Here is a 22,473-nt window from a genome sequence, read left to right on the forward strand (position 1 = left end):
CGGAACTGGGAAATTCCGACCACCCAGTCGGAAAAGCCAACTGGAACGCCCTCTGAGCCATATCTTCCACTGGGAAACTAGGAGCAACTCCAACTATCCCCCAGTTAAGACCGCGTTTCAATGTGGCCGCTCGTCGCATCAACAGTAGTAAGATGTGGAGGACATAATATAATGAGTAGACTCCGCATTGGCTGCTCTGGCGCAGGAAATACGGCAGCCATCTTGGAGCGGTCGTCCCTCCTACTTGGCTAAACCAAACACCAAAAAAAGCCTCAGCACTGCCGGATATTTTTGTTCAGATCGACAGACTATTGACGTGAGATCTCGGGGGACAACATTTCACAAGTAAGATGGACATTTTACCGTTTATTTTTTTATGAATAGAATATTGCTATACTGTATTTATGTCCACCTGCAAAATGCCAGCTAATACCAATATAATACTAATAGCTTGGTTTATTACCGGCATTAGGCAAGAGCGGTGCATGAGGCATCTATTCTTTATATACGTTTATGGTGGAAACAGGTTTGTTTTAGACGAAACCGACTTTTTCCTTTTTTTAAAAATATTGCTAGCTTACTTTTATTGTATCGGATTTTATTTAACTTTTTTTTTTAGTTTCGCTAGCTTATAGTTGTAACCCAGGATCTCAGAAACGTATTAACTTATATTTGATAACGACAGTTTGTGTTAGCCGGTCCGACATTAGCAGTGCCTTCCTATTACTTCGCCTTCCGGCTCTCTTAACAGAACGTCCGGTTACATTTCAAAATAAGAGCACCAACAGCAACAGAGTCTGCTGTTTTAATAGCTAACGGAAGCAATTTTTCGAATCCGCTTTGGTTGCTGAAATAACGTGAAACTGATGTAAGTAGTTTAAAAACAAATGTAAAAAAAATTACATCATTCAGAAAATAATGTTATTCAAATGGACTTTTAGACAATTAAATTATACCCTTCAACTTTTTAAAGCAAATGGTTTCTGTAAGCTTCTGAAGAATTTCTGCTGCTGAATCTAGCTAATAAGTGTTTTATTTCTTTAGAAACCCCCACTTAAAGACTGCAGAGAACACTCTCTGGCATTGAACACACCTGTTTGTGATTGATAATCAGAGGAACTGATGACATTGGTACATATTTAAATTGGTTGGTGGGGATGGCTTACACTTACAGGAAGATGGGGTACCAAAGAAAAAGCAGGTAAGAATTCAATTCATACAAAGATACTTAAAGACAACAATTAATGTTCTAATTGACTGTTTTTTTCTTTTCTTTCCATCAGAGTGGATGTCCATGTTTCTGCCTGGCACCTGACCTCTACTCTCTTGCTTTTTGCTTTGATCTTCCCTGCTTTCACTGTGGGGAACCTTCTTTGTAATTTCTGCCCCCTGATGCCCAAAAATGTACCCTGCTCAGTCCTCACCACGGAGTGTCTGCCCAACCATCGATGTGCCAGTTCCTGGGGATGGGATGGCTTGCGCCATGTTCTGTCCTCTCAAGGCTGCTTGGATATCAAACTCTGCAACTCCCAGGAAGTGGTCAGATATCGGGGTCAACAGTACGACCTCACTCACAGCTGCTGCTGTGGAACCAAATGCAACCCAACACCAAGGGTCAACGCCAGCCTGATTGTATCACTTTGGTTCAAAACTAGACGAGGTAATCTCCTCTCCACTCTAATGAAGACGCTCCAGAGACCCTGTTCAAACCAAACCGCATCATCTTCTGATATAAACTTATAACTGTGTTGAAGACGGATTGGAGGCCTGTTTACCACTGGACCTAACCCTTGTTCTGAAAAGTAGACTCACATTTAGTCACATGTTTGTATGCTTTAACTTTTTTAATTGATGTGAAAATATTTGAAGAGTAAAAATAGTAATGAAGTTATTGGTGGTTTTCACATGTTTAAGCCGGAGAGAAAAGGTTGGCTTGTTCATCCATCCTCCTCATTGACTTTGGCGGCTGGTCAATAAAGCACCATGATTGAGAAATAATTGTCTTGTTTATTGAAAGCAGGTGTACTTAAAGGTGTGACTTTTTTCTAAAGACACTGAGTGAAAACATTCATGTTCAACTAAATTTGGCTGGTTGGACTTAAACTCTGTGAAATGGCTGGGTAAGTTCACTAAAATCATACTGCATTTCCTTTCTAACTTTAACACTCTGGGTGTGACAGTGAAATTGGTAACACCTGTTAAAAGCATGCTAACAAAGTAAGTGAAATGACTAAAGTCATGGAAAGGGAAATCAACTCGGGTTTGTCTTGTTTCCATAAACTTGCACAACTTGGAATTACAAAAATAAACTTGCTTAATAGGAAACCTGCCAGTGAAGTTTCTTTTTTCCCAGCTGTATCAAAAATAAATGTTGCAAAACAATAGAAACACTTTTTGCACTGTAAGTTGGGTGATGACCAGATAGTGGGAAAGAAGACAGGAAGTGTTAGGATGTTGTTGCGCCATAAACTTATTTAATGGAAACGCCACAACTGCAAAATGTTTTTTGACACCAGTGGAATATTAAAGTTTTGTGCATATTGGTAATGGAAACGTAGCTATTCCACCTGGATGTCACTAATATTCTCCCATAAAAGTACCACAAAGCTGACTACTAAGCCCCTTTTTAGTGACATAAATAACCTGCCAACATGAAAGGTTGGGTGTGTTACCTTTGATCCAACTTAAACACAGATGTTGCATTAAAATTCCTTCAAACTTGTTACAACTGATAAAATGAAATTAGACTTTTTCTTAAAATCCCTGATTTTTGTGCAATTTATAACAAATTGGTCTCAAACTTGATTAAATGTAATCAGTAAATCACCTAACCACATAAAAACTGTACAATATGATTTTCCAAATAAAACAAGTACATGTTTGACAAAACGGAAACTATTGGAGGCAGTAAGTTTAAAGTAAAAGTACACCAGAATAAATAAACTTATTTAAAATTCAATTAGCAAGCAGTAACTAAAATGTGAATAAAACAAGAAGTCAAAGAATAAATGAAATTAGTTTATAACTTGATACCCAAATAAAAATTCTAGAAATTAATTTCCCCCCCTCTAACTCAAGTTTAATAAAAAGGTTTCATAATGCTCCAAGATCATTTAATATAAAATTTTTGGTTAGAAAAAAAAGGAGAAGTAAATTTATGCCAATTTGGCATAAATTCTGAAAAAAAGAATCTCTAGGTAATTTGATATTAATCTAAAAAATTTTGTCTTCTGGCAAAAATAAAAAAAATCTTTTTTTTTCAACAATGACTCTAATACGCCGTTGTACTAACAATCTGTCATAATTTTTAAAGCTTGAGAGAAACTTTCCGAACCTGGAGATGCTTTTAAAAATATCTTGCTCAAATCGTCTATAACGCAACATTAAGATGGCGTCTTAGGGCGGCAGGAAACAGAGGGGCGGGAAAATACAATTCAGCCAAAAAACTCAATTTTCTACAAAAATAACATTTCTGAGCTCCAGAAGTGAAAAATTTGCTATAAAAAAACTCTGAAATTTTTAGATTAATCTCAGAATTTTTCCAGATGAGACAAGGAAATATTTGAGTTTGAAAAATCTAAAAATTTGATAGAAAAAGCTCAGAATCTCTGCTGCTTCCTGATACCTCGGAAAAGATGGAGATATCTTAGTTTCAAAAGTTAAAAAACATTCCTAGAGTTTTCTAGAAGAGACAAGGGAATTTGAAAGGAATATGTAAAAAAAATAAAAATGAATGAGTTTGAAAAGTCAGTTGTGCTACGATGGATTATTATGATGGAGTATTATGGCCATTGTAAATTTCAAAAAGAGAGGAGGGAGTTAAATTTGTACCAAAAACTCAGAAATGTTCATTAATCTCCCAAAGTCCAGAAGTTGAAAATTTTTGACTTTTGGAACTTAGAAATTTCCAAGTTTTTCTAGAAAATTTCTGGAATTAATCAGGAAATTTCAGGGGTTTTTTCTATTTAACAACTTTCCCAGAAAAAATCTACAATGTTTTGTAGTAAATCTATGACAGTAAAAAAAGTTTGTCCAGTTTTCCCTTCATCTTGTTCCCCAGGCACAACGTTCTGCAGCTCCTGCCTGTCGCCATCTTGTGTTTTCTTCTTCTTCTGCCCTCGTTGCGCTGCGGGAATATGCTGTGCTATTACAGCCCCATCCTGAAGACGGAGGAGGCGATGACCTTTGAACTCATTGTGACAGAGTGTCCTCCTCGCGAGCTGTGCTTCAAGGCGCTGGGTCGCTATGGAAACGTCACTGCCCTGTCGGCGAGGGGGTGCTTTCCGGTGAAGAGCTGCGGAAAACAAAGCGACATCCGGCTCAGAGGGACGATCTACGCCATGACCTTCAGCTGCTGTGACTGGCCGTACTGTAACTCGGAGGTCAAGGTCAAACCATTTTATGTTCTTATAACTCTTCTGGCTGTCTTTATTATTACTTGTTTGTGAGTAAAATAGGTAATGAGAAGTTGAGGGGCGAACACGCAGTCTGAAAACTGCAGTGTGCGCCATCCGAATGCCAGACGCTTTTATTACGATGTTTTTAAGTAGTATTTATGTTTTTAATCCAAGATCTGTAATAAAATATTTCAGATGTAATAATGTTGTGGAAGACGTTTTTAAAGCACTACGTAAATAAGACAAACCTGGTCGTACCTGCTATATCAATGGCTAAAAAATATTAACCAGAAGCAAAAAATTACGTTTTCCTTTTTTTCCCACTTTAACCTCAGAATTCTGAGGAAAAAAATGAGAAATAATTCAGAGATTAAAGAATCTAATGAAAATGTTAGAATTCTAAGAATTGAGAAAAAATAACTACAAAAAAAGACTAGCAAAATAGTTGTAATTCAGAATAATTAATAATTCAGATTAAAGAATTCTAATGAAAAAGTAAATTCCAAAAATCGAGGAAAAAAATTGAAAAAAAGTCAATTGTCAGAAAAAATTGTTTCAAGTCAGATTTCTGAGAAAAAAAAACTTTAGTGGCCCTAATCCTCTTCCATTCAATCAATCAATCAATCAGATTAACGGCTTCAGGCCTACCTGCTGCTTCTCAGAGGTTTGTAGTTTAGAAATTAAAGGTGATTTTTCTCAAGTTCTAAAAGATTGATAATATGTAGGCTTTTAAGAGAGGAAAAATGTGACAAAATGTAGTTTGAGGTTTGACAGTTCTTTATTTCCCTTTTATAAGGCTGCTGGGTCTCCCCATAGTGGATATACATATATATACAGGAAATTGCTATACTGGAGTTACACTGAGGGTCAGAGGGTCCATGTTACACAGACGTCCATAAACGACACTAATAGAGCCTCACCTCCAGGTACCAGAAATCAGCAGAGAGAGAGAGGATGTGGGAGGAAAAAGGGAGGAAACAGCACAAGAAAACAGGAAAGGACGACGGCGAATTGGGGTAGTCATAGATAGAAAAGAAAAAGTAGTAAATTTCCCCCAGAAAACTCAAACTTTGATATCGATCTCAGAAATTTTGGAGCACCAAAAGTAATGAATTTGTAAAACCTAAACTCAGGAACTTTGAGATTAATCTCAGAAATTTTCTAGAAAAAAAACCCAAAACGTGGTCAAGACAAAAATTTGGGAGAAAAAACACATTTTGATAAATTTTGCAATATTTCCTATAAGAAAGGTGGAAATGATTGAGCTCCATGTAAAAAATTCACAACTTTTGGTAATTTTCTGAGTTCCAAAAGTAAAAATATTAAACTTTTCAGAAATTTCAAGCTGTTCCTAGAAAATTTTGGAGATAATTGTCAATATTTCTGAGTTTTTTTCTTGCATATTACCGACTTTTTAAGCTCAAAATTCAACGTTTTTTCCACAAACTGAATTGACCTAAAAATTTGAGTTTTTCTCTCACATTTGACTTTTTGAGCTCAGAAATTTCCAAGTGTTTTTCTAGAAACATTTGAGATTGGACTGCAAATTTACAACTTTTTGAGCTCAGAATTTCCTTATTTTTTCAAGTAAATTTCTGTATTTCACCTCAAAATTTGTGAGAGTTTTTGGTGGAAAAGTACTTCTTTTTTTAAATCCAGATCAGCTCCAGTTCGCCATCGTAGGAAAGTGAAGGAAGAGGGGAGATGTTGCAGTCCGAGAGCCTGACTCGACTGTAATAACTTAACACTGGAAAATAACATACAGATTTCACGCACAGTGCATCTTAAATAGGTTACGTGAAGAACCATTTACCATAAATATCTGTATTTTTCGGAAACCAACATATATATAAAAAAACAATAACAAAAAAAAAGTTTTCCCCATAATTTCTTTTTTTTTTTTTTTAGTTTTTGTGCAAATCTTTTCCTTCCTTCTCTGGTTGTTGTTGAGGCTTTTTGCTCGTTGCTCACATGATCCAAAAAATAAAGAGAAAAGAAAAAACGTGAGAAGGCAAACAAAACCCAGCATATCCCCCAGTCCCTCCCCTATAATATCATATGAATTAGTAGAAAACGAACAAACAAATAAACGGAACACCACAGTCAACTTATCACAAAATTAACCCACAAACACACAGAACACCAAGAACACAGTACTCTATTTTTTTTTTTTCAGTTTTTTTTTAAGCTTCATTGTTGTTCCTCCTTTATGGTCATTGTGTGTCCTTCTCCTGGCTTACTGGTTTGGCAGCTTTGGAGGCGGCTCAGTGGAACTGGGAGGCTACTCTCCAATCAGCTGGTCAGTTCAGCAGTGATAAATCATCTTTTAATTTCACAGTGTGGTAGGAAAAGAAGGGATACGGCGAAGGATTTCAAGGAATGGCAGCGACAATTACAAAAGAACTAGAAACCGTGGACCATCCTCTCCAAAATGGCCGCCTTATTCCTTCGTTATGAGTTTTACTGGGTTTGGTTGAGAAAGCCAAGGTGATTTGTTGAGAACGAGCAGAAGATGGGCGGGACGACTTGAATCCACCGGCGGACGGGTCACAGCGGGGCGAAATGCGGTCAGGAGGAAGGGGGCGGGGATTCAGGCACGCTGCTGCAGTGCCCGCCGCTTGCGGCTGTAGTAGTGACGCATCCCGGTCTGTCTGGCAAAGCTCATCATGTAGTTTTGTTTGCGTGTGCTGCAGGGAGATGAAGTCAGTAAAATAAAAAAACAAAACAAAAGAGAGAGACAGAGAGAGAGAAGGAAGGAGTGTGAAGATTAGTGAGAGTAAAAGCAAGCTGCAACTTCCCCTCGTTCTCACACCGGACGGATCCAAACATGCAAACACACGGATGGTTGAACGCAGCTTCAGATTTCTCTCACCTCCGTTTTCATTTCTCATGCTTTGGTTTTCAGTCAACCATGACCTCAAACACTGAACAGATACGAAAAAACAGAAAACTTCTACTGCTAGCTTGGATTTCTGCACGAAAACGATGATGCAGCTAGCTACAACAGTCATCAAGACAAGACGGTACGAAGATCCACAAATACGAGAGCTTCACTCTGACACAAAGTGTTGGAGGTCAGAGTTTAAAAAAGAAAAAAAGTAAATAAAAACCAGAAGTGGAGGGTCCTGAGCAGGAAAGGGTTTTAAAGCTACAGTAGCTTGCTAAACTATTAAAACCGCTGAAGTTCTTCACAATTTCACTCATAAAAACCACAAACTTCAATGTTTCATTGGGATTTTCAGTATCAACACAAAGTGGAGCAAAATATTTACTTTTTCATACATTTTATGCTTCAAATGTCCAATTATTTGCAGTTCCCTTATATACAGAAATCAGGCTTCTTCATTAGAGTAAAATTTTGTGTTTTGTTTGTACTTGTCAGGGCAAGAAGGAAAATTTTTCGAAATAAATAAATAAAATTAAAAAATACAACTTTCTGAAAATCCAAACAGAAACAAATATCTACATTTTGTGACTTTTGTTTCCTTTCAAAGATTCAATAATTTTTTCACTGCTTGACTCAAGTCCCAGATTAAGAAATCTAATACACAAATAAAAAATAAACAATGAAGTAATTCCTATGATATAGATATTTATATTAAAGAAATGAAAAGGAGTTTCATCTTCATTTAGATTTGTGATTCCAAATATCTTGCTCTTGTTACCATGAAAGTATATTTACGATATAATGGTCCAGTCAAAGTCCAGACCTTAAAAATTGATCTTCACAGATGTTCTCCAATCAGTCAGACTAAATGTGAATTATGTAGCAAATAAGACATAATAAAACATTTTATGCCAAAACAAAACAAGCAAAAGTTTTCTCCTACTTGTGTCGATCTGATAAAACCCAAATCAAACGCATTGAAGTTTGTAGCTGTTATGTGAGAAAATCTGTCAAACGTCAAGCAGTATTAATACTTTTGCAAGGCGCTGGAAATAACAGCAAAAAAATAAATTAAAAAGCTGCAGAAGATCACTCTTGCTTAGCCTGTTCATTGCCTCTTCCATCCAGCAGGGCGGTGCCAGTGAGCCGGGAGTACAGCCAGGGCAGGCAGGGGGTCTCTGTGAAGCGGGTGGGTGGGCAGGAAGGCAAAGGAAGGTGGGAGATGGGGTGTGTGTGTGTGTGTGTGTGTGTGTGTGTGATGGGTGGAAGCGTTAGGAATGCCTGTTGAGGTGTGTGTGTTAGGAGAGAAATGGAAAGCTTCATTTTCTGCATTTCTGACATTTAATCAGAAACCAAGGAGGTATACACTGTAAAAACAAAATCTCACCAAGTACTTTTTGGTAAAGTTTCTAGTGGAAATATTTTTATACACTTGAAATAAGAGAAAACTAACTCGCGAGTAACTTTTCAATAAGATATATGAGCTTATTCAAGACATTTTCCCTGAAAGTTTCTTGTTTCTTTTATTTCACTGTTGACTAGAGATGAACCGATCCGATACTAATATCGATATCGGTTCCTATATAAAAAAAATTCTAAATCAAGTATCGGTGACAATCTTACCAATCCATAAGGGCAGATCTATTCTGTCTAACTCTATGCTTTCTCCTCTGATTGACGACATGGTTTATTATTGATTTTAAATTATATTTAAAATTCCTCATTGTACTTTCTGAACCATTTGAAAGAAGGTTTGATGCAGCTTATTTTTACATGTTTGGCCAAAGTACTCAACCTATTGTTTTTTATTAGTTTCAGTTTGTTATTTATTTTTACTTTAGGTATCAGAAGAGAAAAAAGTGAGTTGGTGCATCTCTACTTATGACTTGTATTTTTTTTAATCAATATTAAGGAATAATTGAATTAAATCAAGCTACTACATCTGTCTTATTTCAAGTGTATTAAGATATTTGCACTAGAAACTAGAACTAAAATTCTTGGTAGTATTTTGTGTTTTGCAGCGTAAGGATGAAGCTCCTGATGCTGTTGTTGTCAGACAGACAATCAGTCATTGTGAGGGAGGAGGATGGAGCGCTGTTGCATTGGTTGATCCATGGAGCCATGCAGGAAACTGAAAGCTGAAATGTGAAGTTATTTCAGAGCAATGATGTGAGATCTTCAGCTTTATAAGTGACGTTTTAATTTGAGGAGGGGACAGACGGTCCGTGTTTGAACTGCACAGACGTACAGTATTGTACGCATCCGGTTTATATTCGGATCAAAATGGAAATAAATAAATTGGTTTGGAGCTGAGGTAGTCTCAAAAACCAAAACGTGTAGCGATGGATTACATCACACATATAAACACTAGAGGGTGACGAAACATCTGGCTCACAAGACGAGACGAGGTACGAGTTGGGTTCACGAGAACTGGACAACATTTTGGTTTCACTCCTGGGAAAACTAAGCATCTTCTTTGTTGGTTTTCATAAATTGAGTAAAAATTGTAATAAATTGTTTTTGAATGTTTGGTTTAGATGTATCCAGTTCAGGTTTGATCCATTTAAGCATTTTAGATTTTGAACAATCTAGTCCAGATTTCTCTAAAAACTGTAAAACCTTTTAGCTTAGTGTTGTCAGGATATTTTCCATCTGCAAGTTAGTAAACTGGCTAGATTGGCTAATAGCTCTGGTGTTGTATTTCTCTTCATTTAGGTATTCAAACTCTAAAAGAACTATATTATCAAAAAGTAGTGGTATATTTATAGTATGTGTGTATTTTATTTATTGTAATACAAACTGTAAGAAGTGTTACTTTGCAACTTTGACTATTATACTTTTAGCAGCCATATTGGACGCTAACCTTAAGAATGCCATAATGATGATTGTTAAATTTGGAGGAAAAACAGGGACACTTGTACCATCCCATCTGTGAAGGACGGGGGTGGCAGCATCATGTTGTGGGGGTTTTGCTGCAGGAGGAACTGGTGCACTTCACCAAATAAATTACGTGGAAATACTGAAGCAACATCAGCCAGAAAGTTAAAACTTTGGTCCAAATGGACCCAAACCATGAAGTTCAAAGGCAAAGATACCAAATAGAAGTGTGTAGAATACATGGCATATGAAAATATAGTATCAATAATACCAATATTCACTATTTAAGATGATTAAACTTCTGACCTTTAGGTGTTTTTCCTTTGAATTAATATGAATTTAGATAAAGTTTATAAGTGTTAACAAAATACTTTAATCAAAAAGAAACTATAGAAAAACTAAGGAAATTAGTATGAATTGTTTTCTAAATAAAGTGTAAAAAATTATAATTTGAGAACAAATCAATGCAAAAATCTTTTATATGGTTGAATTGAGAATTTACAATGCAAAAATAAAATTCCAAGAGGGAACCTGAAACTAAAGTATTGATATTATCACACGGCTATTGATCCCATATTGATACTGACTTGGCATTGATACAGATATTTTGGATTTATCCACCGATCTCTACACTGCAAAAACACAAACCTTTTATGATCTGGTTTCTAGTGCAAATATCTTACTACGCTTGAAATAATACAAAACTAACTCAACATAACTTTTCAGAGATATAGAAGCTTGTTTTAAGTAAACAATTTCTTAATATTGATAAAGTTCCACTGGCAGATTATTTCACTTGTAACATGGGAGAAATATATTTTTAGAAGTGAAATAATTTCCCAGTGGAACTAGAACTCATCAATATTAAGGAATTATTGACCTAAAATAAGCTCCTATGTCTTGCCAAAAGGTTTCTTGTAAGTTAGTTTTGCCGTATTTCCAGTACATCAAGATATCTGAACTATTCTTTCAATATTCCAGACAATACAGAGAATTTATTTTTTAAACAATTAATCTGAATTTATTGTGATAACGCTAAATCGAAATTCTTATCGCAATAAACGATACGACAAATGCTCACCCCTGCACGGAGAGCATGGCGATGAATTTAGTATTGATGAAAAGAGATACTTAAAATCATGGAAAGGTGTCTGCAGTTTAAAAATGAAAATAAAAGAGTGGAAGGAGGGTCTGTGTGTTGGTTGAGGTGAGTTTGAGGGAGGGGTTGCATCCAGGAAGTGGCGGAAAACTTACCTCACACTACAGCCATGCCAGAGGGAGCAGAATACAGAAGAGAGCAGAGGTTAGAGCGCGAGAGGGGATGGGCAGGAGGTGGGGACTGCTGTCTTGTAGAAAGGTCTGGGGGGGAAGGAGCCCCAGTCTGGGGAGGCAGAGGCCCGAAGTGGGGGAGAGAGGAAGGAAGAGAGGTAGTCAGAAGTGTAAGGAAGTAGGAGAGAGAAAATGGGAAGAAAATATGAAGCAGGAGACAGTAGAGAGGTAAGAAAAATGAAGACAACCAAAAAAGAAAGAAGGAGAGAGAAAGATTTACAGGAGAAATCCATTCATTGAGAAGGTTGACGAAAAGAGAGAGAAAGGACGGTGAAAGTTTGGCAGAGGTGTTAAGGAAGCAAAGGGAGGATGAGAGAGAAGGAAAGGTTGTGTAGGAGGAGTGAGAGGAAATGTGTGTAGGAGGAGTGGTGGCGGGTGGAGAGAAATAAACAGAGCAAAGTGTGAGGGTCACTCTTTTCAGCAGACACTGTTGAAAACCGAGCAAAGGCAGGAGGAAGGAGGACTGCAAAAACACAAAATCTTACCAAGGATTTTGGTCTAGTTTCCAGTGCAAATAAGACAAAACTAACATACAAGTAAGTTTAAGTCAATAACATTAATGAGAAGGTTACACAGGCAGATTATTTCACAACGTGGGAAAAACTAATTCCTGTTGATAGCTCCTGTTGTTTATTGTAAATGTATTATCAGCTGGTGTCACTTTTAAGTAGTTTAAATAATATGACACTTAAATGCCAATGTGAATTTCTAAATTCAAGTTTTTTTTTTTTGTTTTTTTTTATTTTGTGACTGCTGTAAGGTTAAAATCAATCAATAAAATCAATGGCAACACTGGTGTGATGTCAGCTAGCTACAAATTATGCTAATTATAGTAGAGGTGTTACATCAAGAAGCCTAGGAATTGTGAAGCATCTGGTGCTGACATGTTGGAATGAGAGGCCCCAAATGAAAATCTGCTTAGGGCCCCAAAAAGTCTCGGACTGGCTCTGCTTTTGAATTATTAACTTCAAACAAGCTCCTATCTCTTGCTGAAAAGTTAGTTTGGTCTTATTTCAATTATATTAAGATATTTGCAACAGGAACGAAACAAAAAACTGAGGTGAGTTTTTGTGTTTTTGCAGTGAGAGGGTCAGGGCCAGGTTGGCCAGGTTCAGCTCAGGCGTCAGCTTATTAGTGTGTGTGGAAGCAAATCTGCATAATTTGAACTGAGATGACTGTTATGCAGAATCTGAAATACAATCTGTGTGATGGGATGTTGCTGTGAATCCACCACCAACATGAAGCATTAAAATGCTTTATGACGGTGTTATGTTAGTAATGAACCAGGAGAACCAACCAGTGTAGCAGTGATTATGTTCATGATATCTTCAGTCTTCTGCAGAGTCTCTACTCTTAATTTAAGCTGTTTCAGAGTTTAGCTGCTGAAAATAGGAAGTGTAACAATCTAGAATGCAAGAAACGTAATAATAAAAGCAATATTCAGTGAAACAATATGAATGAGGCTCATTCATCTGAAATCAGCTACAGCTACCCTGTCTTATAATTAGAGATGCACTGTTGGCGACCAGAGTCAGATGACCTTTCACCCAGATCAGTGAGTTTCTTCCAATCAGGGACCGCCACATACTGCCTGACCGGTATGTGGCAGGCTGTATGTGGCAACATTTGTTAAATTTTCAGCTCGTGTGGTTATCTTTCACATTGCACTGTGTCAAATGATCCAAACTACTTGAAAATCATGTTCACCTCCCCACCTGTGGTGGCGCTGCACCAAGGACCACTGAGGGAAACAACACAAAAACCTCCAAAGAAAAAATGAGGACAACTTCCTTCTTCAAGAAACAAACAAAAATGGAGTAGCAACACATTTGAATAGTTTTAGTATTTATCTTGGTAACATTTACCTTTAAAATGTATACATTTATCAAGATTTATCTTGTATTTGACGGGTTGTGAATAAGACTGTCATGAAACCGTCATGAACATGACATAGCACCTGTCATGAACATGAGTAAGTCTTCATGAATATTTATAACTGTTGACATAAAGTATCATTCGGAAAATCATGAGACTTTTAATACAAAGTTGACAAAATGTCTTTCTTATGCAACTTGACAATAACCAAGAAATTATGATCTGACCTAAATTTGTTATAAAAGTATTACTGATTAAACTTTATCTTTAATAACATAAAGCCACTTAATTTTGAAAGTTTAATCAGTGGCCCCAGTGTGTCTCAACTCAATGAAACTTACCCGCATTGCTTTGTAGATGTGCTATCATTGAGAGAGAGCTCTGTTTTCAACAGCTTGCAACCCGTCACCTAGATTGGGTTGCTAGGTGACGGGCGAAACTCTGGTGCGGTTGCTAAGTAACGAGCTGGGCCTGCTGATTAGTGAGACATTCCAGAAGTTTTTGACACCAAAAAAAATATTGAGTCATTGCCAAAAAATCACCAGGGTGGATTTTTTTTTAAACTGGGCTGCTTTTAGAAGCAGCAAGAACCCAAAATGAAAATACGAAAAAAATTGCATGATACACATTTATGCAAAACTGTGTATTATGAAATGATAGAACACAAACAATAGAAAAACATAAATTTTTGTACATTTTTTTCTCAATAAATAAAATTAAAAAAATTATAATTAGAGAGCAAATCAAAACAATAGCTTTTAGGTAGAATGGAGAAAATAGAATGCAAAAATACAATACATTTTAAGAGGGAATTTGAAACTAAAGCATCGATCTTATCATGCTATTATTGATCTGATACTGACTTGGTATCAATATTATTGATACATTGGATTGATCTGCCCACCTCTAATGCTGAGTAAGATAACGCTACAACATAGTCCTGAGTTTAACAAATTCTTTAAGCATATTTACAAATAGAATATTTCTTAAAAGAAAACTTGTAAATCAGCTAAAATAGATATCAGCCACAAATCTCTGATCAGTGCATCTCTACTTATAATGACCACAAAGAGCAGATAAGTAAAACAACGAATACTGTAAATTTTGACTGGTTTGTTTAAATCAAATAAGCATTTTAATGCTAAAAATAAAAGATAAGCCAGAAAAAAACCCAGACACACCCAGAGTTAAAAGCTACATATGATTGTATTTAGGTAATTAACTTGTATGACATCACCGTGTTTGTGTGGAAAGTGCCTAACTGAAAATATCATGATCCAACAGCAACTGTTGTTCTGCTGTAAGCGAAACAGCAATCATCTAACAACACCCTTTCCACTAAACCACCCTGGTGTGAATTTCCTGCTCTGTGTGGAGTGGAAGGAAATATTTTTTACTGCGGTGAGGCAGAGGTTGAGATAGGGGATGCTCAGGGATCTGTCAGGGCCGGTTTTGGGTGGGTGGGAGTTTACCAACAGCTGGACTGGGATTGGGTACTCACAGAACTACTTCCACATGGTCCAAAGCCCACTGGTCATGTCCTGCACCATCGTGTCTGGGTTGCCACCATCGCAGCATTACGCCTTTAACCCTCGCTTCACTGGGAAGGACATAGAAACATTGTGGAGTGAGTTAGTGAATTGGCATAAACCAGTGCAACATGCACTTTAAAAATAAAAGGGGAGATTTAAGTCAGTAGGTAAATTATTTTAGTTATTTTGTAATAAATATGTTACACACATGGGATCGGTTTCCAAACTGTTTTCATTCACATGAGCATTGCTTTAAAAATGCCAAACCCATAGGGGGCAGTGTAGTGCAAAGATAGAAACTATGCCAGCCAATCAGAATCCTTCAAAAACAACCACAACTTCCTGTCAGGAAGTAAAGGTGACCTAGTTTTGCTCATTTGTGCTCAACTTTAATTTCAGATAATATATTCAGTCATTGGCATCTTTAAAGCCTGGGATATTGTGTAATAATTAACCCTGCTTTAAACTTCTCCAGAATGCAAACTTTATATAATATAAAGATTTTTATGAAACAATAAACATTCAGAGGAGTTTTTAAGCCAAAACTGTACAAAAAATACATACAAACTGCATTTAAAGTAAAAACACCTTTGAAAAAACTCGTAAAGTTTTAGCTTCACCTCGTTCAGATTTTCTAAAGAAATGCTATGTTGCTGCATTTTAGGCAATAAAATATTTGTTTTATTATTTATAAAATGGAACTGATTTGTTTATTTACATATTTTAATATATTTCTAATATTGTATAAAAACGCTTAGGCGGTTAAATTAAAAATCTGCAGAAAGTGCCTTTTTTCCCAATTAATTAATTACCAGAATAATTGAAGAATTAATTGATTACTAAAATAATCTTTAGTTGCAGCCCTAAACATAAGATGGAAGCTTTTGTAAGACACTTTATATAAATGAATAAATTAGTCATAATCACAAATAATCCATCTTTTTAGCAGTTCGGTGCATTTTCTAATAAACTCACAGTGGGATGTTGTAGGAGACTCTCTGGGCCTTTATGAAGTCTTTGGGCTGATGCTGGGCAATCACGTGCCAGCTGACTCCGTTGTTGACGCTGTACTGCAGCAGCACGGCCCGGTCCACTGTGTCGGCCTGATCCAGAGCGATGTTACAGCTGTCTGTCTGTGCTACGCTGCCGATCTGCAGCACAAACATGATCTTGCTGCAAGGAGACAGACAGACGACGGGTTAGAGAGAGGAAATGTAGACATGGAAACATCTGGTCTGTTTTAGAGATAAGGAGACATCTTTTTATGATTTGCTTATGAATCAGTCAAGTTGCTTTTCTTTATAAAAACATAATACAGTCACCAATTGTGAAACCAATAAACATTACATTTTGTTGAGTGAAATTATGAAAATGATCAATACACATAAAAAAGGTTGAATCGCAATCAGAATTCCTTTTATTGTCATTTGTGCACCAAGAAAGAATAACAACATTTAGAAAATAGGACTATCAAAGGCAAGTCAAATAATTGGATAAGATAATAAAATCAGTATACCTCAATAAATATAGAAATGTTGAAGAAACACTGAACAACTGGGATGTTAATAAATATGCTGGTCAATGTTTCGTTGGTTATGATTCAAAAGCAACTGTAACCAGGTGGGTTTTTAGTCTGGATTTAAAGGATGTCAGTGTTTCAGCTGTTTTGCAGTTTTCTGGAAGTTTGTTCCAGATTTGTGGTGCATAGAAGCTGAATGCTGCTTCTCATGTTTGGTTCTGGTTCTAGATGTAGAGCAGAACCAGGAAGGTTGATACAACCCCAGCAGCTCTTTAATGTGTTGTGGTGCTGAGCCCTTCAGCGATTTATAAACTTAGAACAGAATTTTAAAGTCTGTCCTCTGAGCTACAGGGAGCCAGTGGAAGGACTTTAGGACTGAGTAATGTTCTCTATCTTCCTGGCTTTAGTCAGAACTCCAGCAGCAGCGTTCTGGATCCGAGTGATGGAGAACTTTGTAATTGTCTTTATGTGGCTCTGAAGGTTCAGGTCCGAATCCATCACTGCTCCCAGATTTCAGGCCTCATTGCTAATTTCTAGCTGTAGTAACTGAATGTTTTGGTAGTACCTGTACCTGGCTCTAGTGAGGTCCAGCGGTTTGGTAACTGCCTGCCTCAGCTTACAGCCACTGAAGTAGAGAGAGTCTCCGTGAGCATGTGGAGACAGCTGCCCGCAGCCGCTGCCCACGCCGCCGCCGTGGATCAGCTGCCAGCTCTCCGGAGACACCGCCCCGGACTCGAAGTTGTCCTTGATGGAGCTCGGCAAGTCTGTGCTGGAGAGGGAGCAGTCATCGCCTGTCGGTGGGACACAAGGAGAGGGAGATGAATTAGGAGTGTTCGATTTCACCAAAGCAAGGGTAAAACTACAATGGAGCATTAGGGCCATTGTAAAAAAAAATTAAAAAATAATAATAATTAATTTCCACTAAAAAGGAAGCAGAAATTTTCTAATAAAAAACAGGAATTTCTGAGTTTCTAGAAGTCAATAATTTGCTTATGAATACTCAAATTTTGAGAATAATCTTAAAATGTTTTATATATTTTTTTTATTATTATTTTTGAGTTTGAAAAGTCCAAAATATTTGATGGTAATAATTTCCATGTTCTTTCTAGCAAATTCTTTCTTGAAAAAAGTGTGATGCGTCTAATATAGGGTTGGGCAATAAATCCATATAATCAGTTAATTGAAGTTTTGGTTTTTGAAGATTTTATTTTTAGAAAATAAATTCAGAATATTAAGAGAGTAGCAATTTTTATAAGAACTTCCACAAGAAAAATGACAGAAAAATTAATTATTCAAGCTTTTTTATCATTATATTGACTTTTTTCTTGTAATTTTAAGAAATTATTCTGGTAAAACTCCATTTTCTTTCTGTTAATATTACAACTATTTCCTCATAGTTAAAGAAAAAATCTTGCATCTTGGGTCTGATACTTTGTTGTGCAACTCACAGGAGGGAGAAGTCATGTTTCTATATTTTATTTTTTGGGAAAAATGAAGATTAAAATCAGATATAAAATAAGAAATCTGAGATTATATTTTAATCTGTGTCGCTCAGCCTTATAGTGACATATATCTTGTGACTCACCGTGGTATCCTTCATCGCAGATGCAGACCACTCCACTCGTGCAGTAGCCACGGCCACTGCAGAGCCCGGGGCAAACCTCGCCAATGTAAACATTATCCACCCCCCAGCTGTGCCTCTCTCCTGTTCCCTCCTTCTGAATCCAGCGGAACTGCGTAGCTCTGAAACATCAACCAGTTTGCAGATGCTTCACACTGATGCCATGAGAACTGAACGGTGATCTTGTGAAACGCGTCGTCTGGTTTCGTACCCTGAGGAGACGTGGTCCGGCAGCTGGACCGTGACTCTGGTCCAGGTGGAGCTGTTAACCGGACTGTAGATGGTGGATTCGTGGAACTGGAAGGGGGAGCAGCCAACGTTGTTCACAGACGAAGGAAGACATTCTGACTGGACCAGCTGCCACGAGTCGGACCTGGAGGTGATGAAGTTAAAGGGACAACTCAAGATTTTTAAAATTAGGTCTTGTAGATACACTCAATATTTTTTTCCTCAAATGCGACCTGTACTCACTGAAAGACCCAATCCCAATCTTTTCACTCCACCCAAAAAAATCTGATCTTTGCCAATCTGATCTCGGAGGTACTAGTTTGTTTTCAAAGCATCTGCAGTCTGAACGGTCACGTCGCATTTTATCCGGTTCCACTGGCAGATTGTTTAATTTTATTTAATAAACCTTATTTATTTACAGAGGCTAATTTTCACCAAAATGCGCCACAGGAAATAATTTCTACCTGTAGCCACTCATCTACAGGTTATTTATAGATAAACATATTTGCATGTGCATGCTTGTTATTTCATTTATTTATTTGTGTTCAGTCATATTTGAATGACCTACATCACTCTTAAATATATATACAGCTCTGCAAAAAATTAAGAGACCACTTAAAATAATCAGTTTCTCTCATTTTACTCTTTATATTTATATGTTTGAGTAAAATGAACATTGTTCTTTTACTCTATGAACTACTGACAACATGTCTCTGAAATTACCAGCAAAAGTTTTGCATTTATTTGCAGAAATGAGAAATGGTGAAAATAACAAAAAAGATGCAGAGCGTTCAGTGCTCAAATAATGCAAAGAAAACAACAATGCGAATGTTTTAACTCAGGAAAAGTTCAGAGATCAATATCTGGTGGAGTAACCAAGAGGTTTTAATTGGGGTTTAGAGCAGTGGGCTCTTCATTTTTTCCAGAGCTGTATATTTTATAGCTTATGGTCATATTTGTACTATTAATCTTGAACGCGTTGAACGGAGTAGCTTGTCAACTGATAAGCAATTTCCTCTTGGCGATCAATAAAGTATATTCTATTCTATTCTAACTAGTACTTTTTTATATCAATATTAAGAAATTATTGACTTAAAAAAGTTCCTATATGGGGTGCACCGATTTCTCAGTTCCAATTTCCTTAAATTTGGGTGATCAGATGATGCTTACATGTAAAGCTGATCTTATCCAACTGATCTTATCTACGTCAGCAAAGGTCTAAAAATCAGCCGCTGTCCTGTTCTGCCCTGCTGTGGGACAGGAAATAGTCACCCACAGTTAGCAAATCAGCAACTTTCTTGTTATATTTAGCGACGTTTCGGACAAAAAATATTAGTATTGCCCAAAATTAGAAAAGGCAGATCGGGCTTTATAAAGATCGTTAATCTGCGATCGGCCAGAGAACTGCAATTGGTGCACTCCTATTCCTACAGCTTGCTTTAGAGCAAGTTCTAAGTTAATTTTGTCTTATTTCAAGTGTATTAAGATAATTGCACTAAAAAGTAGAACAAAGAAATAGTAAGATTTTGTGTTTTTGCAGTGTAGATTGATTGTTCTCCTTGTTTCTCTTACCGTGCGTCCTTCCTGTACTGCAGCAGGACAGAGTGATGATCCTCACATGTGTCTGCCTCACAGCCGACAACAATCTGCAGAAATGAGACGTTTTAGGGCCCAAAACCCATAAAACAAATGCCACTGTGAGCACGCTTTCATTCTCACCTTAAACTGCAAAATGTATCCGGGCTGAACTATAAGCTCTCGAGTAGCAAGGATGTTGTGTGTCCTGTCTTGGTTCTTGTTCGGCCAGTAGAGGTGAAATGAGGGATTTCCACAGAAGCCGGCGGTACGCACAGCGTTAGGATAGAAACTCCAGCTTTCCTCATGAGAAACGCCCTCTAGTGAAACAAATGGTTTATGAGGATGTGATTAAACCAAGGTTTTCACTGATCTGACTAAAGAGGTGCAGAAAAAAAATTTATTCTATAGTGAAATATAGTGTGATTCTCTGTGACTCTACAGAGAATCACAATTTCTACTCCTGGGAAATTCTGAAACAATTTAAAATTCTCAAAAATCTATTTTAGTCTGTTTCAATTTTTTAGCAAACTAGAAAACTAAGTATCTGTTAGGTGATATATAGTTTTTAAGCAGTCTAAATTATTATTTGTAAATAAATTTACATCTACAGAATAGGGATTTTGTAAATATAATATATAAATGTATTTGTGTATTTTCTATTTTACATTTGTATATATGTACAGTTCTTTATAGAATACATCTAATTTGTTTTGTAAGTTATATATTTTTTAAATTTTATTTTGTAAAATTATATTTATAAATTTATTTTTATATTTTTTTACTTGAGAAAAGGCCAGCCGGTCCAGCTAACCTAATACTGGCAATTGAACTTACATAATTTTATGCAGAAACCTATTTTTTGTTTAAATATGATTAAATTTGACACAGTGTGTAACATTTTAGAAAGGTTTTAAGTAAATGTTCTACGAGTTTACGTTGTCTTTTCCTCTGGTCAGTCACATAATTCAAACAGAATTGGAATCAAATCACTACTAGACAAAGACAGATTCACATCTCTACTGTATCAGCGCATCCAAACTCACCATCATCAAAGGTGTCCAGCAGTGTGGACGGGTTGATGTCTGACCCTCCCACCAAGATGTTGTCGATGGCCCACTGAGCTCTCTCCAGGCTTGGCGTGGCCAACCCTGACGAGACGGTAAAAGGCTGCCACCATCGCAGGCGTGTGGCGTTAGTCAGCGCCACCTCTGGCAGAACAATATAGTCTCTCCTCACGGACACGTACTTCAGGTAATCCATCTCATGTAGCAGAGTCCAGGACACACCTGAGTGTTCAAAGAATAACATGAAAGGTGACCTACTGCGCTTGCTTCAGCAGGTTAGGATGGGTGTATGGGTGGTGCAAAACATAATCAAGTCACTTTAAATCCAAATCAGGTGTTGCTGTCCACAATGCTAAAACAAAATCTTACCAAGTATTTTGGTCTATTTTTCAGTGCAAATATCTTAGTACTCTTGAAATGAGACAAAACTGACTTGCAAGTAGCTTTTCAGCAAGATATTTCATATTATTATTGTTTTAATAATATCTTAATTTTGATCAAAAAGTACTAGTTCAACAGGCAGATTATTTCACTTATAACATCGGAAAAATGTCTTGTTATAAGTTAAAAGATATGCCAGTGGAACTAGTATTTCTTTTATCAATATTAAGGAATAAGTTACTTAAAACAAGCTGAATGAGTTGCTTTTGTCTTATTTTATGCACACTAAGATATAAAACTAGACCAAAAATACTTGTTAAGATTTTGTGTTTTTGTAGTTCTCGGCCCCTCAATTCAGTTATTATGCAATTATACAACCGTACATCTTTAAAAAGCATTAATTGAGCATCCTGCACAACCAACAAGAATGCAGCAATTGGTTTCTGGATGGTAAGTCAAGAACAAAACACTTCTAGCAGCCATTGTACAGCACATGCAGAGGTAAATCCAGGTGACTAAAGGTGCCGCTAGGTAACAGCCTGAGCTTCACTGACCTCCATCAGTGGAGTAATCCAGCAGGACCCCCTCTTTACGGCATGTGGGACGGTGGCACATGGTCATGTTGTCGTCACTTCCGATCCTGGCCCAGTACTCCACAAACCTATCAGCAGAAATATAAAAAAAAGCAACATTAAGGAGTTAAGGAGTTTCACTAAACAGAAATCTTCTCCCTAAGAGTGATGGGACTCACTTGGCCCCCCGGAGGTCCAGATCGGCAGTGACAGCCTGCCTGGCATCAGCTCCTCCAAAATACAGAGCGGTGCCCTCCACCAGAACGCCACAGTCTGTGCAGGGCTTCCCGCCCTCCAGCACCTGCCACTGAGGTCCGGCTCCCCCTTCCCAGTCAAAGCGCTCCTTCAAAGATGCCTACAGAAGAAAAAAACAACAAGTGTTAAAACAACAAAACAAAATCACACAGTGGCTTGGAAATGTGCTCACGTCATGATTCAACAGGATAATTCATCATATCGATTTAGGGATTGATGTAAACAAAAAGGTAATTTACAAAGCATATTTGTGAAATAATAAAAAAAAGAACTGAAAAGTGTGGTGTGAATTTGTTTTCAGCCCTTTTGAGTCAATACTTAAAGCTGGAATGTGTAACTTTTAAAAAATGTCACTATG

The 22,473-nt window shown here is 37.0% G+C and overlaps 2 protein-coding genes across 9 annotated transcripts in view; one reads left to right on the top strand and one right to left on the bottom strand.

The window, feature by feature from the left end:
* The first annotated feature begins 106 nt into the window (after positions 1–106).
* On the top strand, positions 107–1,995 carry LOC122836216 (protein Bouncer-like). 2 transcript variants are annotated; one of them, XM_044126012.1, is made up of 3 exons: positions 107–345; positions 1,045–1,201; positions 1,284–1,995. In XM_044126012.1, the coding sequence occupies exons 2-3, from the start codon at positions 1,158–1,160 to the stop codon at positions 1,741–1,743; spliced, it is 504 nt and encodes a 167-aa protein (XP_043981947.1). In that variant the 5' UTR covers positions 107–345; positions 1,045–1,157; the 3' UTR covers positions 1,744–1,995. The 2 variants fall into 2 exon arrangements, with proteins under 2 accessions (XP_043981947.1, XP_043981948.1); XM_044126013.1 differs by lacking the exon at positions 107–345 and adding an exon at positions 756–868.
* Positions 1,996–2,145: 150 nt separating this feature from the next.
* Positions 2,146–22,473, bottom strand: part of reln (reelin) — a 156,547-nt gene continuing 136,219 nt past the window's right edge. The window contains exons 54-65 of one of the 7 annotated variants that reach the window (XM_044125992.1): positions 22,040–22,215; positions 21,843–21,949; positions 20,887–21,129; positions 19,985–20,160; positions 19,838–19,911; positions 18,249–18,410; positions 18,002–18,159; positions 16,988–17,207; positions 15,873–16,070; positions 14,867–14,965; positions 11,416–11,542; positions 4,400–7,084 (exon numbers count right to left, since the gene is read on the bottom strand). In XM_044125992.1, the coding sequence (XP_043981927.1) occupies positions 11,422–11,542; positions 14,867–14,965; positions 15,873–16,070; positions 16,988–17,207; positions 18,002–18,159; positions 18,249–18,410; positions 19,838–19,911; positions 19,985–20,160; positions 20,887–21,129; positions 21,843–21,949; positions 22,040–22,215 (1,734 nt within the window). In that variant the 3' untranslated portion in view covers positions 4,400–7,084; positions 11,416–11,421. Of the gene's footprint in view, positions 4,295–4,399; positions 7,085–11,415; positions 11,543–14,866; positions 14,966–15,872; positions 16,071–16,981; positions 17,208–18,001; positions 18,160–18,248; positions 18,411–19,837; positions 19,912–19,984; positions 20,161–20,886; positions 21,130–21,842; positions 21,950–22,039; positions 22,216–22,473 lie in introns of those variants that run through there. The other 6 variants (XM_044125993.1, XM_044125991.1, XM_044125994.1 and 3 more) reach the window with 6 other exon arrangements.

Source organism: Gambusia affinis, linkage group LG08 (assembly GCF_019740435.1).
Source record: "Gambusia affinis linkage group LG08, SWU_Gaff_1.0, whole genome shotgun sequence".
NCBI lineage: Eukaryota > Metazoa > Chordata > Actinopteri > Cyprinodontiformes > Poeciliidae > Gambusia > Gambusia affinis.

Bases quoted from the DNA above. Each gene is read 5' to 3' on its own strand.
- LOC122836216 (XM_044126012.1), top strand. From the start codon at position 1,158: ATGGCTTACACTTACAGGAAGATGGGGTACCAAAGAAAAAGCAG. The intron at 1,202-1,283 runs GTAAGAATTCAA...TCTTTCCATCAG, and splicing joins GGGTACCAAAGAAAAAGCAG to AGTGGATGTCCATGTTTCTG.